The 26,814-nt window shown below is 44.4% G+C and overlaps 1 protein-coding gene across 2 annotated transcripts in view; it reads left to right on the top strand.

Annotated features, from left to right (window-relative positions):
• bnc2 (basonuclin zinc finger protein 2) overlaps positions 1-23,801 on the top strand; it is a 167,520-nt gene extending 143,719 nt beyond the window's left edge. For both annotated transcript variants that reach the window (XM_086157279.1, XM_086157280.1), the window contains exons 6-7: positions 9,568-11,972; positions 18,426-23,801. In XM_086157279.1, the coding sequence (XP_086013405.1) occupies positions 9,568-11,972; positions 18,426-19,248 (3,228 nt within the window). In that variant the 3' untranslated portion in view covers positions 19,249-23,801. The remainder of the gene's footprint in view (positions 1-9,567; positions 11,973-18,425) is intronic.
• Positions 23,802-26,814: the final 3,013 nt, after the last annotated feature.

Below are 26,814 nucleotides of genomic sequence, written 5' to 3'. Positions count from 1 at the left end.
CTTTCTCGCCTATTCTCACTTTCTCGTGCGGTTTCATTTCCCTAAGCTCTTTAAGGAATCCCAGAAGCACGTGGGCCTCCATCTTACCCCTCAGCCACAGACAGCCACCCTGTTAGAGGCTATCATTATCACTCCCTCCCTTCCGTCCACACAGTCATAATGCAGACGGAACACAGACATTAGCCGATCCATAATTATTGCATCTGGGAATATCACCCAGCCTTGTAATTGGCATGGAGAGATGTATTTGCAGGACGTATTAGGGCACCGACAGGTCCACAAGGTGAGATGCTACATTGACACTAAATTGACTTAGGTCCTCGGGGGATGTTGTCGGGCACCGCTGCTAGCTCGCGACCGGGGCTCCGTCTGCGCGTATCGAGTGTCAGTGATGGCCGTTTAGCTCGTAGTGCTACAAAAGCCATATAGGGTGAGAGGATGGTGGACCCGCTCATTTCCTTCGCTGACAGGAACCCTGCAGACCACAAGGCTACATGGATCAATACAATTGCAGAGCGCAGCACGGCAAGACCGGGCCAGACACAAACACTGGAAGATTGCATTACACACCAGGCCTAAATGAAGCCATGCGTACACTGTCATCGGCGTGGCGGCGCAACTGCGTTCAATTTCCATTTCATTTCCAACGCGCCATCGCATGCCCTTTTTGAGACGCGCTCCGTATAAACTCCATTGTGCCGAAGTACAAACAAAACACATGTAGTCTTTCCCGGCATCCGATAGAAACACACACGGGTCATGTTTTCGTCTGGCGGTCCTGGACCCGAGCCACCAGGTGGCTTTACATCGCCTCTCTGAACAAATAGAGCAGCGGCCCGCTCCACTTCCCCATGTCATGGAGGCCAAGCCCAGACATTGTGTGGCCCGCCGGCACCGCTGACAGAGACGCCCACCCTGCCAGGGATTTGCCGCTGGGTCAGAGAGTTGACATTTATTAAAGGAAGCTTATTGCGAGTTACTGGGAGTTGACAGTCCTCTCGTCACGTTTGCGCTCCGGGATTCGGAGACCTGTGCGGCACACACCCTTCGCTGCTTCCAACAATAAAAGACACAATGAAGCCGCTAAGCACTCCATAACCCTCCGAGGGCTTGCTACAACAAGAATGACAGCTTTCATTTCGCCGCCAGGTTTAGAGTTCCTCGCCGCGCCGAAACTTTAAACCCATTTGATGAAGGGACCTCTTGGAAGTCGAGGGGACAATAAAATACAGATGTTTGACGAGGGACAAATATTTTGGTATTCCAACATTGCCGACGTGTTACAATTACGCTAATCTGATTGCGCGTGAATGATGGCGGATGAATATCCGTGGGCCGTGGGGGGAGGGGGCGTGGAGTTTAGTGGACCGTGAGGAACAATGAAACTCTAAAAAATGAGAAGTGGAGTGAAATAGATTGAGTGTGTAGAGGACCAGATGTGTTGTGGATGGATCAAACATCTGCCGGCTCTGCGAGGCTTCGATGGTCTTGAATGACCCCCAACATCCAACCTTTCCCATCCGACGTCCAGCTAAATCTTTTTCTTCCTTCGAACCACCTGATTACGTCGCGAGTTTTCTTTTCTTTTTCTTTTTTTTTGTCTTAAAAAGTGCCATATTCTGAAATATGGCGTGTGACATCACATTTCCTCAGAATTTTAAATTAAAAGGTATTTATATGCATTCCTCCAAGATCTAAACTTGAAGATATGCGAAGACTATTTTTTTTCTGTTCTAGCTCTCTGTTCTATGTTTTGATGGTCTAGAGCTTTTTCTCGGTGTATACGTTACAGCACAAAGAGGCAGTACCAGATGGTAATGTTGTTTATTTTCGCAGCAAGTAATCACCATTTCGGAACTTATGACAGTAGACAGGCCCAGGGACCTGGAGCCGTGCCTCTTGAGACCTGAGCACCACTTCCTGCTTAACCTCCGTGATCACAAATACACACACTGAAAAAAAACTCACACACATAAACATGAATACCTCCGGGCCGCCGGTGATACGAGCTCTCGGGCCACAGGGCTTGATGTGTCCCGGCTCATGGGTTGGGGTTAGTGTAAATTACACTGCAGCCACAACTCCAGCATGAATGAACCGGCTACATGTCAGGCAACGACCCCCAGTGAGCAGGTTTAAAAATAGGCGTACTGCACCAGTGATGATTTAGGACTACTTCATCTGCTCAGTGCACCGTTTCTCTCCACTACAATAACAATGGTTTAACGTACGCTTCCTCACCGCGGTGCAATTCCAATACAACTCCTTGTCGAGTTGTATTCCCAGGAGATGCGGTGCTAAATCGGGGGAAGCACAAGTTCAAGATTTTGAAGCATCTCATCATAATATTTACAAATACAGTTGACAATTGGTCTACATCGTGGTCCTTCAGCGTGACCCTGAACGTTTTACAACGATATCGTCGAAAGTTGGGAGTTTTTGAATCGAAAAATGAAATGTATCGACCTATGAAAATGAACCAAAATGTTAATTTACTGACATTACAAAGCATTTTCTTTTTGGCTTCGTCACATGATCCGACAACTTTCCACCTCTTTTAGCCTCAGTGATTCGAATGGCATTTTTCTAATAGAACAAATTGTTTGAGGGCCACGTCACCCCTCCACCATACGTTTCCTATAAGCGCACACATGGCGAAAAATTGCAAGAACAAAGGGGGGGGGGGGGGATGAAGTATCAGCATATCAAAGAGCTCTTACTGATACATTTCCTTGTTAATAATTTCTGCACACACAAACTAAAATAACACGCTGTTTTAACGAGTGACCGACCATCGATGCACACCGACCGCCACGCGCTTGTGAATTTGCCCAGGCAGTCTGTATCACTGATTCCTAGTTAACATGACAGACACAGACTCCTCCGGGGGACCCGGAACTCCGGCAGTCCTTCCTCTGTATGTGAGTCAGGGAGGCGGTGAAATACTGTCGGGTAAAGGAGCGGGGCAGAGGGGAGGAACCATTGAGAGAGAGACTCGAGTTAATGGTCTTGCATCTTCCTGGCAGCATGTCAATAATGGCTGTGATCACATTAAGTAAAGAGTCCATTAGCTTATTCTCTTTTCCTTTGCATGCTCCACAGCAAAAGCACGGGCGCAAGCTGAAAGCCCCCCTCTAATGCAGTGTGTCTATGTGTTACAGACACCTCTATCTGTTCTCAACTCAACCCGACAGAATGACGTAGCAGGTTCACCTGCACTTTAAGGCATTATCCTTTCACGTCCGCTTCCTGTTCGGACGGGAACGCGGATTGTTTGTCGCGCCGTGCGGAAATATAAACACACCTGAAAAACTTTCAGGCTTTCATACATGGAATATTTAGGAAATCACTTAGCAGTTACTGAGCATGTCATGTCAACTGAGTATCACATCCGAGGATCGCAAATGTACATTAGGTTCTGGTTTTCACTTTTTTTCAAGACTTGTGTGTTACTAGCCATTACTAGCCTCGGGATACAATGTGATAGGGGGTGGGTATTACACCGCGGAAGGATCGAAATGTCTGCTACATCAAGACACAGTACAAACATGGAACTCCGTTGCCAAATTGTGAGCATATGTCGAAGCACCTTTTTCTGCTCTGGCCTCCTGCCGAAATAGTAATCAAGACAAAAGAGATGTGATAGAAGATGGGGAGAAAAGCAGGTTGCCAGCCCCTGACAACACACACGTTACGGAGACAGACAATTTCTCAGCCGCCTCACTGCTCTCCATTGGCCCTGAAGGGATCGTCCACATCTGTCTCCCAGGCCCCGCGACAGACCTGGCTGGTGCATCCCGACCCAGCAGATCACACGAATCATCCTCAATTAATGTGAACCATCAAGCGTTCCCGGCCCGCTGCTCTCCGTCCACCCCTGGTCTCTGAGGCGTTCCCTCTAGCGCGGTTCTAGGCCCGCTTACACAATGGCTGGGGTTCCCTTTGCACCGTCACGCCACTAATGTTGCTGTATTTGCTTTGTACATCAAAACGGACAATCGATAGGTTTCTTCAGACCGGCCGTGTAACGAAGAGGAATCTTTATCGAGGTTCTGAACTTAGAGGATAACTGGTTTTACTGTGAAATGGATTCCATGTGCCTTCCCATCTGCGTTTCTGCTGGGCTCTGGCCAAAGGACTGTCCTGTTCGCTTTTTCAAAGATGCTTTAAACCGAAGAGGGTGATGATGTAGTTTAGTGGGGGGCGGAGGGCTGGGGGTTGAGGAATAAGGGGTCTGGAGAATTTCTTTTTTAAAATATGGATTTGTTCTCTGTAACAGATAGTGAAAAGGGGGGTGGGGGGGATAATGGGAAAAGAAGTGGAAACTGTTTACCTTGGGCCACCTGGAAAATGATGTGGCTTACCCTTTTGTGGTGAAGTCCTCTGTAATAAGCCCCCTGACCCCCCTCACGGTCTGAAAACTGCACGATAAATCTCGCTGCAGTTGATTAGTCCGCCCTTAGCAACAACTAACACACAGTCATGAATTTTTAACCATAGCCATGAGTTAAATCAGGATGAGAGGTGAAGGGAGGGTATCCTGCAGCCTGTTGGGTGATCGGCGCATCCAGCCCAATGAAATGGCCCCTTGGCCTTTTCGCACTTATTCACACAAAAGGCCAGCAAGCTCTCCTCTCTGGTATTGATGAGCACATTATTGACCAAACCACTGCCCTTTCCATAGCTGTTAATTAAATGATAAAGTAGAAATCAAAACTTGTATAGATCTCATCCAAGTTCTAATCAGGAATATGAGATTGTGCAGACAGCTCTGGCAGGACTTTTTACAAAACTGCTTTCCATGTCTGCTGCGGGGTGTTACCATTCTGTGGGAAGTGCAATTTGGCGAGTGCATCCTACTCAGCTTTACGGCCGCGGATACTTTTCGGACTGACTTGAATGGCAGACTGGGTTTAGTCTGTCAACGTGCGAGAGATGTGGAAATTAAAGAAAACTTGCTGAAATCCAAGACGTAAACAGTCAAACCTCAGATGAAAATGATTCGGCACGAGATTCGCCATGTAAAGTGATTTGAGAGAAAGCAAGAAAAGTTGTTTTGCTACTTAGAAGATAGATGGAGTAAAGATGTGGACAGAAGGGAAAATGACTTTCTATATAACCTCAGATTTGTAGCAGATTTGTGGATTTTGTACGTGCGAGCACTGTCAGTTGACCTATTTTTCACGGTTCAATAAGACATTTTTACAGGTGACATAAAACAATGCGCATCTCGCGGTGCAGATAAATATACCTCAGCATTACCGATGACAAAATCTGTTGGTTTACATCCGAACGTAACACGTTCTTTTGATGTACAGATGATGAGGGTGGTATTTACCGTGATCACAGAGTGCAAATTTTAACCTCTGTGATTCTTACAAATGTCCTCCACCCACATCTAGACGTAGCTACTGATTTCCCTGTGGTCCATCACAGAGGAAGGAGTAGAGCTGGTTGCTCACATCTGACCCCTGACCCGCCACTGGGGAGCCAACGGAGGAACGGTGTGTCATGGGAACCCTGGCCCTCTGATGTGATGGCTCCAGGCAGTGAGCTTTGCGTGAACCCATCCCCTGTGGCACCTCTCGCCACTAGATCCTCTGCATTATTCATACAGCCCGAGATGGTGTGGGGAGAAAAACAGAATATGGAAAAGGAAGAGCCCAGGTTCAAGACCTTCTCAGATCACAAGGAACTCCTGCTTAACCTCCCTTGAAGTGGCGAACACAGGGATACAGCAGTTTTTTTAAGGAACTAGATCTGAAAGCGGGACTGGAGATCAATGGGGACTCCCCGGAGGCTTGGTTGGAGATCGCATTCACTGCAAGGTGATTGGTGAATCAATGTGGTTCCCATGGTTCACTTTGCCATTGTGAGAACTGATCATCCCTGCTGCAAGTGATACTGCCCCGATCAGTCGAACTGACCCTTACAGGATGTTTACGTGGAACCGTTCTAGCTGTCATCTTACACTCCACTCTATCCCACAATTTATATTGGTTGTTAACATGGAACAACAGGAATGTATGCTCTCCAGTGTTCACGGGGATACAATCGCGCCTTGTAACCGTGAACGACGGTTGATAAAGCGATATTTGCGAAAGAGGGTGAAAAATCACACGAGGCAAGCGGAGACCGTTGTTTGGCATATCTCGATCACGAGGGCGATTCTCAATTTGTCTGATTCGGTGTAAACGACCGAAACGCACAAAGGTTTCCACTCATTTCTTTGCTGGGGACATGGGGGACATGAGGGGGACGTGATGAATGGCGGTGGTCTTCCCGACTTCCTCCTTTCAATTCCTCATAATTGCATTATTCGCTGTGGGTCCGCTTGTCTGCGTCGCTTGCCAAGTTAGCGAGGAAAGTCGGCGACTATGATGAGCGTGTATTGCTGGTAGGCATGTGCATATAATGTAGTTAATCCCTTGTGTACATAGTGCAACCTGAATACTGTACGCTCAGGATCGTAATACAGCTCAACACGCGCCCTGCTAATTGCATAATTGCCTGATTTGTTTTAACTGACAGTTGTGCCCTGGCCCATGACAGGGCCATCATTTGCTCATCCTCATTGTCAGCAATTTGCATGTCGGACGGACCCAACACACAACCGCTGACCGGCATCCGTCGCTGTAATAGAGACGGCTGTGAATCGGGAAGGCTTTGCAGCAGCAAAGAGATTAATAAATACAGCTGTTGCTAGATTAATTCTGGGAGACGTGGAGGCTGGCAGATAAAATAAACTAACGGCGGCGGGCTGTCCACCAGATAAAGTGGTTACCCCATCGTCTCTTTGCTGTAATTATTGGCTAATAGTCATTAACCTGGCAAACACAGGTTTAGCCGTATTGTTTAAAGGACTCTGGGATGCATAATGACAGACTAATATGTCATAGCACAGGGGAGGATGGGGGAGGGGAGGATTGATGAGATTCTACTGGAGGGAGTGTGTACAAGAAGAGGTGGGGCACGCCTGGAAAATATAAGGGAGAGGGCCACATTAAGCTAATTGGGAGATGAGTGCCCACTTGTAAAAGTGCTTCTAATGGCATATTTGTTTTTTCTCACAGCATCAAAAGGCTAATGCAGAGGAGCACAGTTGTGTGATCTGAGGACTTCAGGGGCCAGTGTTTGTCTGCAAGTGTTTGTTAAATAGATGCATATTTTATTCACGTGTGTTTATTCAATTTGATGGGAATTGTATTTGCTGTATGATTTTGAATACATGGATTGTTTTGCTTAAAAAAAAAACAAGCTATTTAAAAAATAAAGGTCCCCGCACATGTTATTGATAGAAAACATTGCCCCTGTGTTTTTCACTGACTGTTTGCATGAAAACAAATAAAGAATCATTAATTTATTGGTTTAATAAGCGCAGCTAATGACTAAAATGCAGCCTTATTTGGAGGGGTTTGACTACAGAGGAGAAACGAGCAGTTCATCATTTCAGAAGCCTTGCCTTTTGCCTTGTATCTGCATTTTATTTTGTTCCTATTTTACATTTTTTTTGACTCCTTTAGTGCGTGAAACACGGCAGGACAAGCATGGCAATGTCGATTTCAACACTGTGTGACTGAATCACTGACCGAGACCGGGCTGGATGGAACTGTGTTTGGTTTCCAGGCAATTTGTCTGCAGATTTTTGTGTTTGTGTATTAAAAATTTTATTTACATCGTAGGTTATTGCTGAAACTGTATTACCGAAACCTACAATTAAACAAATTAGATGCCCCTTTAGACCCCGCTGATCTTAATCTGACCTGTTTTTTCCTGTTTTTAAGAGCATTCAAGTGGAACATTAAGGAAATTGATATTATGATGGCTTATACTGGCTTAAAATAAATTCAGCGTGGCCTCCTAATGCTCCAGAAATGCTGATTGCTATTTGCCGTCGAGTAAAAAGCAGAGGCTCATTCTGACCTTCTTTAGCAGGAAACAAAAAAAAAAGAAGCACGTGTTTCACGTGTAACTCTCACAATTAACCCATTTTGTCATGAAGAAATATTGAGAGAAAAAAAAAAAACCCTCCACTTCTTGGAATCACAATTTCCTTAGAACAGTTCTGGTTGTAAGTATTTAAAGATTCACTCTCTAATTTGCTTTCATTTTTTGTTTCAATTAAATCAAATGGAAGTACTAATGCCCCGATGGCCATGCAGTATGAAATAATAGTGCCCAGGCTAGAATTTTAAGTCATACCTCCAGGCAAAAACTCCACAGCGCACACAGAATGAAAGTGTAAAATGTTTTTTAATGTATATTTAACAACAAATACCCCAGTGACTATTGATGTTTCGTCTCAGAAGATTCTACTTCTCCAGTATATCTGAGGGCATGATATGAAAACCCTCACACTTTCATTTTCTCTGTTTTTATTTTTTATTTTCTACTCTTCCTGCACTGTCTTCACCCGTTCTCTCTCTCTCTTTTTTTGCCGTCTCTCTTTAAACATTTATCTTCTGTTTTCTCCTTACAGGCCCTTTGTGCTTTGTGATGTTGGTTTTTACAGCTTTTTGCTCACCGCAGTTGCCATTTATCTTTTATAGATGCCAGCAGCGAGGAGCACATATGAAATGTTACCATTTCACTGTGACTAATTGTCATACTTTGTGTTATTCCCTCGTGATCACTTGCAGTCAGTCCCAAAGCAACCTGTTTGCAAACTCTTAAAGCCAAGTCTCATCGCGTCCCTCTCCATCTTGTGAGCGAAACATCATTTTACAACAGCAGCAGATGTGAAGGAATGCATATGAGGATAATGCTGTTATAATAATTCTTTCGATTGAACAATAGCGCTCCTTTGAACCTTAAGTTCCTGCAACCTAGTTACTCAACAATAGAATGGATGCAAAGGTTTTGCCAACATTATTTTCCCAGAGTCATGTACAATCCCATGATGGGTAAATGAGTATTTTGCAAGGATTGGTTCTGATTTCTCAGCCATTTGTAGCACATCTCCAGAAAAAACACCAGCCAAGGAAAGTTCTCTTTTAGGTACATTGGCCATCAGAGCAACTCTAGTTTGAGCGTGGAACTTTTGTTTCTTCCCATTCCCATGCCTTTCAAAAAATGCAGTAAGATGTAAAAAATATTGACTATTTTGCCGTCATCGTGGCCCCCAATTCCATGCAAGACGCAATCAGGCTAAAGAAAACACTAAGGAACTTTATCACACCATTGTAAAGCAGTCCATATGGTTTTCTGGTGAAAAAAAATCTCTCTCTCTCTCTGACTATATATATATATAATCCTTGCATCTACACCACTACAGTGTTAAATGTCATTTGCTTTTAATTTATTTATTGGAGACTCAATGAAATGTCACATTTGCAGGCAGATGTATAAGATAAAATGAACGGATGATAATAAGTGGGGGGGCGAAAAAGCTCTGCTAGTTACTTGTCGCTCGAGGGGGGTTTTGAATTTGATAAGCTCAAACACTTGGCCTTATAAACTAACCCCTGTACTGTCTTTTCCTTTGACCGTACTTATTATGCACAATCAATAATGTTTTTTTTTTGTTTGTTTTTTTTTGTCCTCTCTTTTTTCTTCTGGGGAATGAAGGATGCTGCAGGCAAGGTGCTGGACCGCTGGACCATCATGTCCCGAGAAGAAGAGATCATCACCCTGCAGCAGTTTCTGCGCTTTGGCGAGACCAAGTCTATTGTGGAGCTGATGGCCATTCAGGAGAAGGAAGGTCAGGCAGTTACAGTTCCCTCCTCCAAGACAGACTCTGGAATTAGGACATTTATTGAAAGCAACAACAGGACCCGCAGCCCAGGTCTCCTCACGCATCTGGAAAACAGTAGCCCATCCAGCATTCACCATTTTGAGAATATCCCCAACAGCCTTGCCTTCCTTTTACCCTTTCAGTACATAAACCCAGTTTCAGCCCCCATGCTTGGTTTGCCTCCCAATGGCCTGCCCATGGAGCAGTCGGCTCTCAGGCTGCGGGAGCCGAGTCTGCCCAATCAGGTCGAACAGGTGGAGACCAGCGAATCAGAAGTGTCCCTGTCACCTTTCCGCACAGGCCAGAGCCCCAGCCGTGGACCCCTAGGATCCATGAGCAACAACACTGAACCCAAAACAGAGCCCAACAACAGGGCGTCCCCCATCTCACCGTCTCCATCCATTCAGCAGAATCAGCAACAGCAGCAACAGCAGACACAACTCCAGCAGCAGCAGCAGCAGCAGAACCAACAGCAGTCACAGAACCAATCGCAGCAATCCAACAGCTTGAGCGATCACCAGGTTCACCATCACTTTGTGAAAGAAGAGCAGTCGAAACCCATCACTCATCCGTCTTTTTCCTCAAAGATGCATCGAATGCGCCGCATGGGGGCCACCTCACGCAAAGGCCGCGTGTGCTGTAACTCTTGTGGCAAAACCTTTTACGACAAAGGCACACTTAAGATACACTATAACGCCGTACATTTGAAGATCAAACATCGTTGCACCATTGAGGGTTGCAACATGGTCTTCAGCTCATTACGCAGTCGTAACCGTCACAGTGCCAATCCCAATCCACGTTTGCACATGCCAATGTTGCGCAATAACCGCGATAAGGACCTCATCCGTGCCAATTCATCCTCTGGTACACCCGTCATCTCAAGCACCAAGAACGGTGGCTTCACACTTACCAGCCCCGGGAGGCCGCCGCTGGGCTTCACCACCCCGCCGATCGACCCCATGCTCCAGTCGCCCCTGCAGAGCCCGCTGGTGTTTCCCTCCCTAAAGTCCGTGCAGCCGGTCCAGCCGGTGCCACCGTTCTATCGCACACTACTGTCCCCTGCAGACCTTGTTAGTCCTCCGGTGTCACTGCCCACCAGTCCCATCCTGCCCACTGCCACCAACAGTACCACGCTGATGGACCAGCAACAGCAGCTCTTAGCCGCAGCCGTGGCTTCGCACAACAATATTCACGTGTCAGAGGCAGGACCCATGCCGCATTGCTTACCAACGCCCGGTACCAATCAGGACACCACCACCGGCTGCAGTGACCCCACACCCAAAAAGAAGCCCCGTAAATCTAGTATGCCAGTGAAGATAGAGAAAGAAGTCATTGACGTCGCGGATGAATTCGAGGACAAAGATGAGGACGACGATGACAACATCCACCACAATCACCACCATCACCACTCATCGCTTCTTCACAACAACATCAAAATGAATGGAAATTGCAACAACAACAGTGGCAACGGAACCGGTAATCACAGTGGGGGGAGCGGGCAGCAATCCCCATCCCAGGATGAGATGAGCCCCGGAATAGCTCTGAGGGGCATGATGAGACAAAGTGAAGACGAAAGTCGGGAAGGGACCGGCAGTGACAGCAGGGGGGATCTTCGGGGCTCCGGCGAGCTCCGTTGCATGGACAGCTTCACTTCTGAGGACCAGGACCACGAAAGAGACTTTGAAAATGAATCGGAGACTTCCGATACAAAGATGTTTTACCGCGACGAACTGATGGACGTGGAAGAACAGCAAAAACACAGCAAGGGCACAAGGGGTCTGGACAAGGAACACGACGACATGGACAGCGAGGAAGGCCATTTGAGAAAGGAAATGGAAAGCAAGGGCCATCCATCACCCTCCCCTCATCACGCGCCTATCAAGATCAAGGAAGAACTCAATGATCCGACTTACGACATGTTTTGCATGAGCCAGTATGGTCTATATAATGGAGGAATGGCAGCCGCGGCTGCCGCCGCCGCAAGCATGGCTGCTCTGCATGAGAGCTTCATCTCGTCGATGGGCTACGGTGCCAGCCCGCCCAAATTCCCTACTTCTCAATCACCAGATGGAGACCCATGCTCAAGTCCAGACCCCAAGATCTGCTATGTGTGTAAGAAGAGCTTCAAGAGTTCCTATAGCATGAAACTGCACTACAAGAACGTGCACCTCAAAGAGATGCACGTGTGCACTGTGGCCGGCTGCAACGCTGCTTTCCCTTCCCGGCGGAGCCGAGACAGGTTAGTGCGAGACTTTAGTAGTGAATTCATTGCATTATAATGTAACAACATTATAAGGTAGGTTCACTGAAAATGTTTGATTCAACCCAGATCCTTCGCTGTAACTGCAATAGTCTCACTACATAAATTGACCAAATGTACGAGTATTAATTTCACTTTATTTAAACGCAACCTGGACATTCTATCACTTCACATCTGTCAGTTAATGAAGCAGGAAAAACTGATCCAGGGACATCTGCTTCCCTTCAAGTCACCATTAAGAGGAGTCACGTCACACACACACACACACACACACACACACACACACACACGCACGAAAGCATGAACAGGAATTTAGCTAACAAACCTATCCAGCTGCAGTTTGGTTTACCTGGCCTACCAACTTAGGCTTTGCACGGAGAGGTGGAGGGGAATACATTTACATAAAAGATGGTTTGTCAAAACCACTGCATTTATTAGCGCATTAGGAGGTGAGGCAAGGCCTGCTCACCTGGCTTGTTAGCACATGTCTATTCCTCTCACTCATATATATATATATATATATATATATATATATATATATATATATATATATATATATATATATATAGGGATATTAAATTTTTTTTTTTCAACTGTGTGGTCATATTGATTTCTGTTATCAAAAAAAAAGTGTCTCCTGCTTACTCTATCTTCATAAAACTCAGCTGCCTGACACAATGGCCTTGATCACTTTGTATTTGGTGCTGAAAACAACATATAATTTAATTAATCAGTAAACTGTCCGTGACTTTTTAAGTAAGGGGTAGGTAGTTCGCAAATTACAGGAAGTATCCATTTGGATGCATTTCCAAAGCATAGGTTTATGTGCTCCTTTGTGTATTGTGTTACTCATATGATGCTATCTCCCTCCCCCCCAAATTTCCTGCTCTTTTCCCTGACATGGTCTTTTTTTATTTTATTTGTTCTTTTTTATTTGTTTTTTTTTTGTCAGTGGCATCTGTTGCTAGTTTTCCTTTTAATAGCAGCATTTAAATATAGCAGGTGACTCAGGCTTCTCTGTTAGAGAGGATGTGGGAGGGGAGCAGGGGAACCGGCACTAGAAGAGAGGCAGCATTTGCTGAGGTGCATTCCGCGGTTTACCTGACACGGCCGTGATAACGGCGAAAAAATGACCGAGGTATAGCCACGGCGTGTTGCGAGGATGTTGTTCCTTAGCTGCCGTCTCTTGACAAGGCTTTAGAAAGCCTAAGGCATGACCGGACCACCGATTTAACGCATGTATTCTCACTTTCACGCATACAAGCATACACCTGCATAAAATCAAACAGAGATCATGCATGTGCAGGGAAAACAGACAATAAGATAAATTTCTGCTTAGATACAGCCTTGCGCACAAGGTCTTTAAGCGGAGCCCTTAAGAAAACAGTTATTTACTGTTTATTTGCATTTATTTATTTTAAGTCCAATGCTCGAATACTCGGTGAAGGGGGGTTAACGTTGTAAATTATTTCAGTAAGTGCATGGTAAGAGCACCTCTGGAGAAAGCAGCTGTTCCTCATTTTTTTTTCTGTCCAAGTGAATAAGTCAGGAAATTAAATTCTTTCAACATCCTTGTTTTTTTTTTTTTTTCCTACAGTGACAAAATTGCCCATTTGCACTGCCATCTGCCACAATGAGCCCATTCCGGTTCACTGAATCTTCAGGGAAGTTTTTCACGCAGACTTAAAAAAAAGACAAAGAAAAAGAAAGTTAAGACGCAGTAGATGTGTTGAGAAGGTAAAACCTCAGGATGAACCCTTCTCACGCTTAGACGCTGTGACAACGTGTGTGTGACACTTGGATTGAACAATAAGATATTCCAAATAAATGAATACAAAAAAAAATGTTAGAACATATGGGAGACAGAGATAAGTTTGTTTTTAGGAAGGGACAATAGGTTTTGCGAACATACTTTGTCATCGCGCCAGGGATGTACAGCGCAGTTCGGGGTGGGTGAGACCGAAGCGCGGTATTGTTTCCACACTTTTTCAGAGGGGGGTGGATAAATTCCTGATAACATATGGGACATATTACTGTACCCCCGTCTCGAAACGGAACAAAACAACTGAAAGAAGAAGGCTTCACGGCGAGAGCAATCCTGGGGCTTTGAGACGAGTCAATACAATAGCTGGGCTCTCATCAAATCTGTCCCTGGATAATCCTCTAATGACATAATGCATGTTTGAGTGTAATGGTAGCAATAAAATGGGAATGTAATTTAGTTGTTTTCATAAAACCGTTTGGTCCGATGACATTAAGAAATGTCGTATAGAAATAAATGTTCATAAAATAATGTTTCTTAAGAGTAGATAAGTGAATTCCCATTTATTCTCCTAATTTAATTTTCAACCAACTATTAATAAGCACTTTCCAGTGGTTTATCGCGGCTATAAATGAATTTATTTGGAGTGATTTTTTTCTCTAACAAAAGGAAAATATCACACACACATATGTATGAATGGAACAAAGTTCTTTAAGCTTTCTGCCATCAGTGGTTATAAGGGAGTCTTGAAATTCAGCTCTGCTGGACCATCTGTTCTCACGCATACATAGTCCAATACGCATAACATAGTCCACCGCCCTGAGTGAAAGGCCGGAGGGATAGAGACGGGGCATCGACACTGAAGGCTGCGGTATCAAAAATGATGCTGAAAATGTTGAAAAGGACATTTGTTCAGCCGTGGATAAACAGCCAGCATTAACTGTGAATGTCCTGACAACTGTTTCAGGACGGATCCTGACATTTTTACTGAAAAAAAACAATGAACGAACAATTCTTACACACACACACACACACACACACACACACACACACACACACACACACACACACACACACACACACACACACACACACACACACAAAAATGTAAAGTATGTGGGCAACAACAACCGCACGTAAACAGAGATATAGTAAACAAACTATATAATGCGCGCATCACCAACCGTTTTGCTGTATGCTTCTGATAAATAAAACAGGGACAGGCATGCTGATGTGTGTGTGTGTATGTGTGTGTGTGCGCGCGCGCGTGTGTGCGTGTGCTCGTTCGCCTGCTTGCTTTCTACAAACTGGTAAACAATTGTATCTTTACTGTGAAACATCAGCAGCGATGCTACACGATAAACTGCAGAGAAGGCGAGCGCCCATGTAATCCTGGCCATTATTATATTCATTAATCACATTTTTCATATCGTTATCGGTCTATCTAACTTTTTTAACCTTCACTCTCAACATTTTGACCCGGTTCTTTCTTTTATGCCGCCGCCACGGCTCGATGTCCTCGCCTTTCTGCACCCCCGTGTCGCGGCAATGCACATCCTATGGTCCCTGCATGGGCCGCCGCAAATGGAGAGAGTGAAGGTTAATTATGTTGGAGAGTCTCTTTCCTCCCTTCCCCGGCCTCTCCAACTCTCCCTCCTTTTCCCTCGGTCCCCTCACGGCATGTAGGCCCGGCTCCACTGCTTCAACCATCAACCTCTGTTTGTTTCTTATTATATTGAATTACTTGACTGTCTGTTACGAAGGGCAGGATGCTCGAAGAGAGGATATATTAAAAAAAGCGACATAGAGATGAAAGAGGAGAATAAGGGGATTTATCTATTTTCTTAAACTGATGCAAGTTCATGTAAGTGCCTCGTTATCAACGCGATCCGATAACGCGGGATAGGTTGAGAAAATTCCATGGATGTAATATGTAATGGTTGTCAGAACATCATGGTGGGCCAAACTTGAAAAAAAAATTAAAAAATAAAACACAAAGCCTCCCAAGATGGGTGACGGAGTGATAAATACAACATAATATTACTCCCACTTCCATCCCAACCCGCATAACTCACTTCGGATGACAGGAAACACACAGAACCGCCGGTGTCATTTTAACACCACTCAGCATTCCATCTCATTTATGCATTACGAGTCAATTAGACCATGCACATATACTCACGTACACACACACACGCTCGCAGACAAACATGGCCAGGGCCATCAGACAAGCCTGAAGATGATTAACGTGGGTTCGGGACAGATAGGTGCTTCCTCTTCCTCCTCTGCGCGGTAAAGAGAAGATCCTCTCAAGGCCGCCCCCCCATCTTTTTGGGGGCGAGGACAGGCTGTCATACTGGCTTGCCAGACGCATTTCCGGCGAATGGGGGGGGGTAGAGATTGAGGAGGGCAAGGCAGGGTGGGTTGCTACGCTAAGGAGGTGGATTTTGGAGGAGGGGAGGGTTATGCATACTAAAGTTGTAGTATGGAAGTGCATGATTTTCATCTTGTGTGAATATTCTGCTTTCTGGCTCGTGGACTTCTGGCTCGTTTATATCATTCGGAGTACGAGGATACCTTCAAGAAAACATTCACATCGGAAAGCGTCTCTTGCCCCTCTTTGCAGACGTGTAATAACTCAGAATCTACTTCTTCTTTCCAGTTTTTTGGTCATTTGCATACACCTATAGAATTACTGAAAACAAAAGGGAATTGTCGTACAATCCGGTGTGCATTTTAAGTAAAAAAAACGGTTCTGTAGCGATCATGATGTTTAGCGTGACGTAATATCTTTAAAACCGAGATAGCCGTGGTTAACTTTGAGCTTATTAGCAGTGAGTAGGTGTTCTTACAGAGATGGAAACATTATTGCAAAGGACCTGCCTACCTGAGCATCATCAACAGCATCCTGAACTTCAGGGGTTAATCGAGCAAATCTGTGGCTCTCCTGACATGCAAACCCGGTGGATGGTATCCCTGCAGTTGATATTTTTTTTAACCCATTTTCCCTTTTTATTCTTACACCGAAATGCTTAGACGCGCTGGCCCCAGCGGTCAAGCAACTGCACATGTATTTGGCAACGTTGGGATACGACACCGACTCCCATATTTTAGCCATAAGCTAACAACATATGGGTGCAGCTTTACTATCAAAAGATAAAAAAAAAAAAAAAAGAACAAAAGATTTATGTGGTCTTTTGATCAAAGTCCCACTGTATGGAAGTACTATATTTTCTGTTTTCCACCTCACACACACACACACACGTTTGCTCCCATAAAGGCATGTGGGGAAACACACACACACACACACACACACACACACACACACACACACACACACACACACACACACACACACATGCAATGACAACCACAGCCAATCGATTTGCCACGCTCTCTCTCCTCAATGCTGACGATGCTCGAGTGGACGGGCTCCTGGTTGCCTGGTTCACAGAAAAGGGTCCCTTAAATGAATGTATTTCTACCTCTTGCAGGACAATGTCGGATAGGGAAGTAAATAATTAAAGGAAAGGGACCCTTTTTGACTGCATCAACCCTGCCACTGCTGGTAAGCTCTACTATCCATTGTGACTCCATATTTGCCCATCCTGATAAGGGTGACCCTTTTTTTTTTTCATTTTTGTTTTGTTATACACACACGTGCCACTCCCTGCATGGAAACCCTTCACATTCAAGGCACTGCGTGTTTTGCATATTTCCTTGTTTGATTTTAAATGCTGGCCTGAAATGAAAGAAGTGGACATTATGTATGTCATAAACGGCATATATGCTTTATAAGTTTGCTTTTTATATGTGTGTGTGTGTTTTGTAGCTTTATCATGACATGTGTGGTGTTGGTCGCCCTTTTTTTCCCCCTCAGTCCAACTTGGCGACTGTGAAATTGGAGCAAAAAAAAAAAAAAAAAAAAAAAAAAGAAGCACTTAATTCAATTTTTTCTGGCCCATTTCACATTGCATCCTTTAGCATGGCTTTGAATGCGAACCGAAAAAACCTCACTAATCGTACCCCGGCTTACGCATGGCACATGTTACTTAGTTTCTTTCATCAGCTGTAGCACAGTGTGTGATACAGTTTGCCTTGTGTTTGGAGGAAATGCCCATTTTAATTAAATCCAGAGCTACATAAAGACATGTTCATCGAGGTGCTCGATTAAGCCACCTCCAATAGGGAACAAATGTGATAATTCTGGCAGGGCCTAGTGGTAATATGCTATCTAGTTCCCCTCGATTATCACATTACCACAGCTCGAATCAATTGATAAACTCCCATTCAATATGGTGGAGTATTTAATTGAGTCAGTCTATTGGATTTGAGGGCTGTGCAGTGCAGACATGCTGACAGCAGTAAACACTAGCAAGATGCTCTCGCTCTGTGTGTGTGTGTGTGTGTGTGTGTGTGTGTGTGTGTGTGTGTTGTGTGTGTGCTTGATTAGTGCATTTTTCTGAGGAGAGCTGCAGGGTGCATTTCTCGCTGTGTGTGATTGTCTGTTAATTACACATTTACTGTAGCTCCTCTTGGATGTTGAGACGTTATTTCCTTAAAGCATTTCAGAGCATTGAGAAAATGAACGTACAACATGTGTATTTGGTAACAGAGACATTAACTCTGATTTTTAACTGTGATTTCTTTTTTTCCCACCCCCACATTAGGCACAGCTCCAACATTAATCTGCACCGCAAACTGCTGACCAAAGAGCTGGACGACATTGTCCTGGACCCCCAACTCACGCCACTGCCCAAGGACCTTCGAGCCGAGTTACTGGCCAAGATCTATGCCGGGCACCACATGGGTTTGGACCCTATGGCTGGAATGGGCATCAGAGGTGCCGGTTTTGGACCCATTGGCCTCAACCACCATGCCCTTTCCCCCACAAGCAACGAGTATTCCCACCACTCTCTCAACCAAGACCTTAAACACCACCACGCCAACGGCTTCTCCCGGGGCCAGTCAGATGATTACATGGTGTTGGACCTGAGCACCACATCCAGCGTCCAATCCAGCGGCAGCGTCCACTCCTCACACGAGTCAGACGAGGGCAGCGACGAGGGCATCCTGTTGGATGACCTGGAGGAGGAGGGGGAAGAGGAGGAGGAGGAGGAGGAGGAGGGCAACAGCGAGGGGGAGGACGGCTCCCGGCGTGCCGTGGGGCAGGCTGAAGGGAGGCATCAGAATGAGACTGGAGAAATACGAGGACGGGGTGAGGGGCTAGATTCTTCCTCTTCGCCTTTCCTCCTTTCGTCCACAGGGGGCGGTAACGATGGCAGCAGCGGGATCCTCTGCAACATCTGCCACAAAATGTACAGCAACAAAGGGACCTTGCGCGTGCACTACAAGACTGTGCACCTGCGGGAAATGCACAAGTGTAAAATCCCCGGTTGCAACATGGTGTTCAGTTCCGTGCGCAGCCGTAACCGACACTCTCAGAACCCCAACCTCCACAAAAACATTCCCTTCTCCACGCTAATAGACTAGAAAAAAAAAAAAAAAGAAAAAAAAAAGACTGCTATCCTCCCGTCGGCTTGCCCACTCCTCCGTTCATCCCTCCATTCTTATTCCTCCTCCAATTAGCCGTTCAATCCCGGTTCAGGGCCGTTGAATACCCCGCCGCCCCCCCACACGCCCAGTTCTCTCCAAGTCATTGCAAGGCATTTCTACGTCCCAATAAAATCCCACCGACAGTAGAAACAATAATCATTGTGACATGTGACTTTTCCTTCTTTGGAGGAACAGGATGACACTCTTGGGCATGGAGTTCAATTTATACAAAGCTCCAAACTCCGGCTGTATTTTTTTTTTTCTTTCTTCATAAACCCTTCCATCTTTACTTTGAAACTTCTCCCCGTGTTTTCTTTTTTTGTTTTTTTTGTTTTTGTTTTTGTTTTCGCGTGCGTCTCCAAAGAATCTATTCAAACTCTCTTATTTGTGACTTTTTGCCTGCGGAAATGATAGTATGGAGACAAAAAAAAAAAAAAAAAGAAAATCTTCTTGTTGTATTTGTGTAATGATAGCTTTTAAATCAACTCCCTCCCCCCTTACAAAAAGCATGATAGCTTCATTTGTAAATAATGTCCTAAGAGGCTTTTGGTGTAAAAGAGTTGTGTTGATGGTTGTTTGCTTCTCTTTTTCTCTCTCTTATGGTTTTTATGTTACAGTCCAGTACAATACTTCCAGCTAAAGGCAAGAAAGAGGTAGCATCTTACTTTATGTTAGCTTCAAAAGACACATTTTAAACTGAGTCCTAGGAATTAAAAAAGAATACCATGTGACTTGTTTTATCTACTTGTTAGATATTCAGAGGTTGCCGGCATGCTCTTTTAGGCTCCTACACTGATATCATTCTCTGTATTTCTATTGATTTTTTTTTTTTTTTTTTTTTTGTCTGTTATGTTTATGAGCTTTAGTATACCAGTTCAGTTTTTTGCACTTTGCATCTATACAAGGGGATGTGTAATATTATTATAAAGAGGACTTTTGCAATGGTGAGTTTAGGTGTTGCTTGTGGGGTCATGGGGAATGACTGTACCTTCAACATATACCTGTGCCAGTTTGTTTTTGCACCCGCCCGGTTTTCGAACACATCGCCGACTGAAAACATTCAGAAAAAACGTCCTCCACAAAACTCCCGCGATGTTTTCCCGCCCAGTCAACAAATCGAGGTTAAGAAAAAAGTGTCTCCAAAGTGTTATGCTTCAAACCGAGGAGAGGCGTGACCGAGCGTAAACTGCTGTTTCGCAAAGGGTTCAACGTCGAGTCATTCCCCTTTCAATGACCGATTCAGAGGTTTCGGGAGGGTAAACCGCGACGAGGCTATTGACGCGAGAGCTGGCGTTTGTTTCTGCATCTAGGTGAATTTCTGTTGTTTTCAAAGAAAGGAAATAGAGGAAAATAGTCCTTCAACTGTGACCAAAATAGTTTAAAATAATGCTCTTTCAGTATTGTACTGAAATCATGCCCCGCAGGATCGACATGATGCACTTGAGTCTTAAGTCTTTTGCTGTGACGTTGTGTCCGTTTCCATCACAGAGTGTGAATTTCAAATGTAGTCTACGAGAAAGGAAAAAAAAAAAATCTGGCCATTGTCAAGCCATTTTTTTTTTTGTACAAGTCCACAACTTTCTTATGGTACAAATATTTCCACTGGTAAAAGTAGCCGAGGGACTGGGGTATTTATTGGTGGGTGATGTATCCTAATGGAGATGTTTGTGTCCACTATAAGATTATTTTTTTTGTAAAAAGATAAAAAAAAATAAGAGATTGTTCCTCATTTTCTGTCAATGTATTAGCAATGCCATGTGTTATTATACAATGAGGTCCTGTCTTATTTGACTGGTGCTACACACAGAAGGAAAAATATGCAGCGTTACACGGCGCAACGTATGTACAGTGTTCACGATCCCTCACGTCCGTCACTGGGTTAAATTCCACATGTTTCAAATTTAGGTCATTTTACAGCATATACATTATCCTTCATAAATATTTCATGCATTTTTTTAACATTTTTTTAGAGCACTTATATTTCAGTCATCTCCTCCTGGAGATAAAGAGAGCGCGACAGGGAGCTGAGGCTGATGGAAAGGTTGCGGAGGTGGATGGCTGACTAGGTAGGAAAGGATGACAGCAACGATCATTAAAAATGTGCTGCTTCTCCGTTACCTGGAGGCATCCCTGCCTTTCCGGCTTCCTCTGTCTAATAACTCACTTGTCACTCGGTTAGGGGAGGCGCGCTGATAGAACAGTGACATAAAGCGAACGGGGGGGAAAAAAGAAAAGCAATTCAAAAATCGGCTAATTCAATTTAATCCAGAGATTCATTTTTAACGCGAGCTTATTATCTTTACTGTCGCCAGGGGTCGGGTTAAAATCGGTCGCTTTCGGTCTCATCTTGGGTTTGTTTTTTTTTTTTTTTCTCTTTTGTCAACGCATAGATATTTAACAACCATCGAACCTATTTCTTTGACCCGCAACTCACTTACCACCTCCACACCCCACAGCGCAGGTCCTGGAGGGACACACACTAATAGTGTATGCTTAAGTTCACTGGAAGGCCATGGCATAGGAAAAAGGGATGGGTAATTGCCTGTTTATCCCAAGTGAAGGGAAAATTGAGTACAGGTACCCCTGGCTTCTCCCAGCAGTGGGCTTGCTGCCTCATTCACTCATTCAATCCCCCCCAACCCTTCAGCCTAGCAGAGAAAAATATAAAATGCTACTCCGGAAACTCTGCTGACAGCTGTCTCTCTCACACAAAACCATACAGAGAGAGAAAGGGTGCGCATATATGAAGCTTCTGGTGTACGGGCCAGAGGGATGACAGCAGTGGGGTGACTTGTTAACCCCTCTTGATGGAGAAGGTGGGAGGGAAAAAAAATTGCAAACAGTCCCGCCACAGGAAATGAAATCGCATCTAACATTTGAAATTACAGCTCCTGCCAAAACATAGAGAAATCGCATTCCGTTATGGGAGCGAACATCAAAACCCGGGACTCCAAAGCATTTTATTAATCATATATCATTTTAACAAATTTCAGTTTAAATTCACATTTTTCATTTCACCGTAGACGGCAAATGCAACAAATCACAATTGAGCTTAATGTTGATCCGGTTAACCGAACGGCCACGGCATTGCCGTTCGTCGCTGTTTTGCAAACGGCGACCGACGCGCGTGACCTCTCGATCCCGACGGGAAAAACTTAAAAAAGTCGCACGGCTCTAGAGCACCACCTGACATGGTCAGCAAAGAGAGGCGAGTCAAACGGGTATGCGAGCGAGAGGTCGATGTCTCAGTCGACCGTTTCATCCATCGTGCTGACCCCTCGTATCTCAGACGTTTTTTGTCACGACGCCGTTTTTTTTTCTTCACGGGTAAATCGACCGCCATTATCTGCCTGCGTTGCTCTCCCATCTCGACGCGGCTGGACCCAGGTGCGTTGTGAAACCCGGTGGCTGCACGGGGTTCAGAGGACCACTTCATTTACAGTCGCTCATTGGTCCAGACTACTGGAGTGAATCTTTAATATTTGATTAGGGGAGCATCACACATCAATTATTCTGTAATTCTACCCAGCACACGGAGGGGGGGTGGGAGAAAGAAGGGGTTGGTAAAGATTAAAAGCAGATGACCTGATAATCACTGTCCTTTTTTTTTTCTTTCTTTCCCCCTGATCACTGAGTGAGTGAGTGAATGAATGACTAATGAGTGAGTGAGTGACCAGAGCTGTTGGGAGGTGATGCAACACATCCAGTTAATGTAGCTCGTTGAAAACAGTAGGACAGAGAAAAAAAACGCTCGATGGGACATGGGGGGGTGGGGGGAGGGAGGGGGATGCAGAAAATACACTTAAAAATGTAGGTTTGTATAGATGCTTCTGTCTCACATGTCTAAAAAAAAAAAAAAAAAAAAGTAATTTTTAAAACCTCAATAATTTGAACTGGAACCTGTGAAATGTCAACAATCCTGAAAAAAATTAGAACATAATGCTCTTGTTTTCCATTGTGCCAATTGTATTTTACAGTAAAGTATAAATAAGCTTGAGGACCTGATGATTTTACATTTCTCTTTTTTTTTTTGTTTTTTTTTTTGTTTTTTTGTGTGTGTGTGTGTGTATCCGATGCATTTGTGTCTATGTCTTAAAAATAGCCCGTGTTACAGCACTGGCCCTCGGCAACGTTGCATGGCTACGTAGGCGCCATGGCGGAGAACAAAGTAGACAAGTGTGTATCACTTTGGCATCAGAATGGTGATTTGGAAGCCTCATGAATACTGTATGTTACCTTAACAGGTGTTTCCCATTTGAAGACAGGAGGAAAAAAAAAGGTCCTCTTTTGAAAAGCCTTTTTCTTTCTTTTTTCTCTCCTTTTTTGCCTTTCTTCTATTTGTTTCTGTATCATAACTGTCTATGGTTTTTGCATAAAATGCATAAGGGTTTTGGGATGTAAATGGAATTTTATTCATATTTTGTCCAAATACCTCTTGTAATTTGTATCAGAATTCTTGTACAATTTTTATATTAAAGATTTATCAGTCACTGGCATTTTGTCATCGCATTTTTTTCCACTGTTAATGACAGGGAATTTAAAAAAAAGGTCTGTAAACAGTGTTTTTATAACATTATGTCCAGTATCTTGACAATCGTTCCACTTTAAGGCAGCACAAAGTAATGGGCAGACAATGTGTCAATCAAGCCATTTTAACCAGAGCCAGTGATTCCGGCGGGTTTATCCGGGCTCTTTAATTACCCCGTGATAAAAAAAATCACAGGGGAAAAGGCTATCTTGACCAATTAGGGGATGATTAGATTAATAAAGTTATTAAAAGACGTAGCGGCATGAGGAGGAGCGGCGGCTGGTGTGAGCAAATCCGTGAGCTGGACATCGAAAGAGGAGGGAACAAAAAAAAAAAAAAAAATAGGACAATTTTCTCTCATCATATTCCTCAATTGAATTATTAAAAAGGCCCAAAACAGACTTAATTTTTAATACAATGAATAAAAGCGGCACAGACAGGGTTAATCATTTTGAATGCCTTTTGAAATGTGGTGTTTGATGATGCAGCATGAAGAATAGTGGATTTATGTGAACAATAACACTAACAAAAGGAGGGGGGTGGGAGAAACTGACAGCGATGAGCGATGGATGAAGGGTCGTTTTGCAAAAAAAAAAAAAAAAAAAAAAAAAATGACCTCCGCTGACATCATTTGCTGCGACGGCGGGTTCAATTACATATTGATATGCTCTCCAGCATGGATGTCATGTTTGCCCGAGTCACCAACAGGAACATGATGCCTCCTCGTTCCCTCGGGGGAGGTGAACGAGCGACATCGGCCTCGCTGACCTTGAATCAGACACCAGTCGTCTTTGTCACGCACCAGTTTCTTCATCTGATGATACACACACACACACACACACACACACACACACACACACACACACACACACAGAATTTCGGTGCAATAGTGCAGGTGTTGTTTATTGTAAGTCAAAGATCCTCGTAGTCAAAAACGTCTTCCTCCGCTGGCGCCGATCCTTCACGTGACAGTCAACCGGCGCCGTCCGCCACGAGGTCGGCTACATAGCTTAGCATGTTTCTGACAGTCGGCCATTGATCGGACTGACAAATACATTGGCCCGCGCTGACCTTTGAGAGACAGGGCTCTCTGCGGCGGGGGAGAACAGGCGCAGACAAAAAAAAAAAAAAGACGTGGCTCAGATTTGCTTTGTTGTGCATCTGAAGCGGAGAGAGCGCTGTCAATAGGTTGGAAAGGCAAACGGGTGATCAGGGCCAAAATGTCAATCAGTCTGGCCGACCCGTCCATCTGTGTGACCTTACGGCTTCTCGAGATTAGAAATTAATTTGTTGTGGCGAAGAGACGCGTCTATCAATCGTAGGATACTTTAAAGCTGGACTGCGAGTAAGACGCCGGCAACATTATCCATATCCGTTTCATATGAAATCTCAGAAAATGACAAAATAATAGAGGTTAATCGACATATAATTCGAAAGGCGCAGACACATGTTGCAATTTTCCGCTTTTCTTCACGAAAAACGGAATTCACACAACGTCCGATGGAACAGAAAGCGAGGTACAAGTACTTCCTTCTGTTTAACCTATTAAAGTAAAATCTTACATTTTATTAAAATACATTACTTCTAAAGAAACCCTATTTCAAAGTAAGCCACATCAAAAATGAGTCATGAAGGTGAGAAACAGTGACCATAATGATTTAATTATGGCATCATGATATTAATTATAATAATGATTTATAATATTCATTATATTAACCGAAGTGGACTACAACATATTGACCATACTTCAGCGTTAAATCCAATATCACAATGTGTCATCCGTTCAAATCACACCAAATATAAAGCAGGACAAATAAGTCCTGCTTTGCGATGTGTGTTACTTGCTACACTTAAAGTGCATTTTTGTAAGTATGACATCTGCATCCCGGCACGGCACACAATCCACATGGACTGACTGCACTTGAATATACAAGAAATAATTAAAGTGGTAAAATTAACTGGGGAGATGACATGTTTATTAAATATGTCTACAGACTGTCCCCGAGGGGCTTCGAGCAACATGAAAAATCAAAGTAAAAGAGAGGAGACGACCGCGATCGGCCTCGTTGATAAGCGAAAAGAAAATTCCCGGAGGAAAAGGGGGGAAAAAAATTGCATGGTGATTCATGAATTGGTATAAAAACTCATTTGTGGGAATGTAAGACTGGGCAAGGATGGACCACATACATGTAGAAGACTTTTTGCAGGGCCTTATTGATTTGGTTCTACACCAGTGAGGCCTGCAATGCTGGCTAATGCTATTGACGAACTATCAGTCTTGTCCAGAAGTGTGGAGGCATGCAGCTCTTTTTCCAAGCCCAACCAAGGAAGGAGAGGGGAAGACGAGAAAAGAAAGAGGGGAAAAACATCAATGGACAGTGATGGAGAGTCGGGAGGAGGGCGAAGATGCAAGCGCAGCAGACAGATTCAGACCCCTGTCCATGGTTTGGGAACACTAAATTAGAAAAAAGACAAAAGGGATGAGAGAGGGAGAAACTGTAAACAGCTGCATCGATCCAACTAGTGTTGGGCAAATCAAACCATTACAGCTAGAGACTCATTCCCCGGAGTGGAGGGAGATAGTGTGAATATCTATACGCTCCCGAGTGAAAAGAAAAGTTTGCAACATCACATGCCGGATTTTGTTTTCTTTTTTTTTCTTTCGCTGGACTTACCGAGTCTTAAGTCAGCCTTGCCCACTCCATAACAAGGCACCGGCATAGCGGGACAGCAAGGGGTTAACTTAGATGAGGATGGAAGGGAGAGGATGAAAAAAGCCCTCTGGCAACCCAGGGACAGAGGGAACGCTGAACTCATCACAAACCCCTCTCCTGGCGTCCGCCAGAGCATAATGACCCCAACAAGACGGGAATCCCTTTTAATTAAAGTGAAGGGAGATCAGTTAAGCAGATGGTTGCCGACAAATATTAGGGGAAATAGAATGTTTAATGGTCTGTGCACTTATCGCAGGCTAT

The sequence above is a fragment of the Fistularia commersonii genome, chromosome 12 (genome assembly GCF_037954325.1).
Source record: "Fistularia commersonii isolate RoL2024-O1a breed Wild chromosome 12, RoL_Fcom_v1.0, whole genome shotgun sequence".
Taxonomy (NCBI): domain Eukaryota; kingdom Metazoa; phylum Chordata; class Actinopteri; order Syngnathiformes; family Fistulariidae; genus Fistularia; species Fistularia commersonii.
The sequence above is the reverse complement of the archived record's forward strand: the minus strand, read 5'-3'. Positions and strand labels throughout refer to the sequence as shown.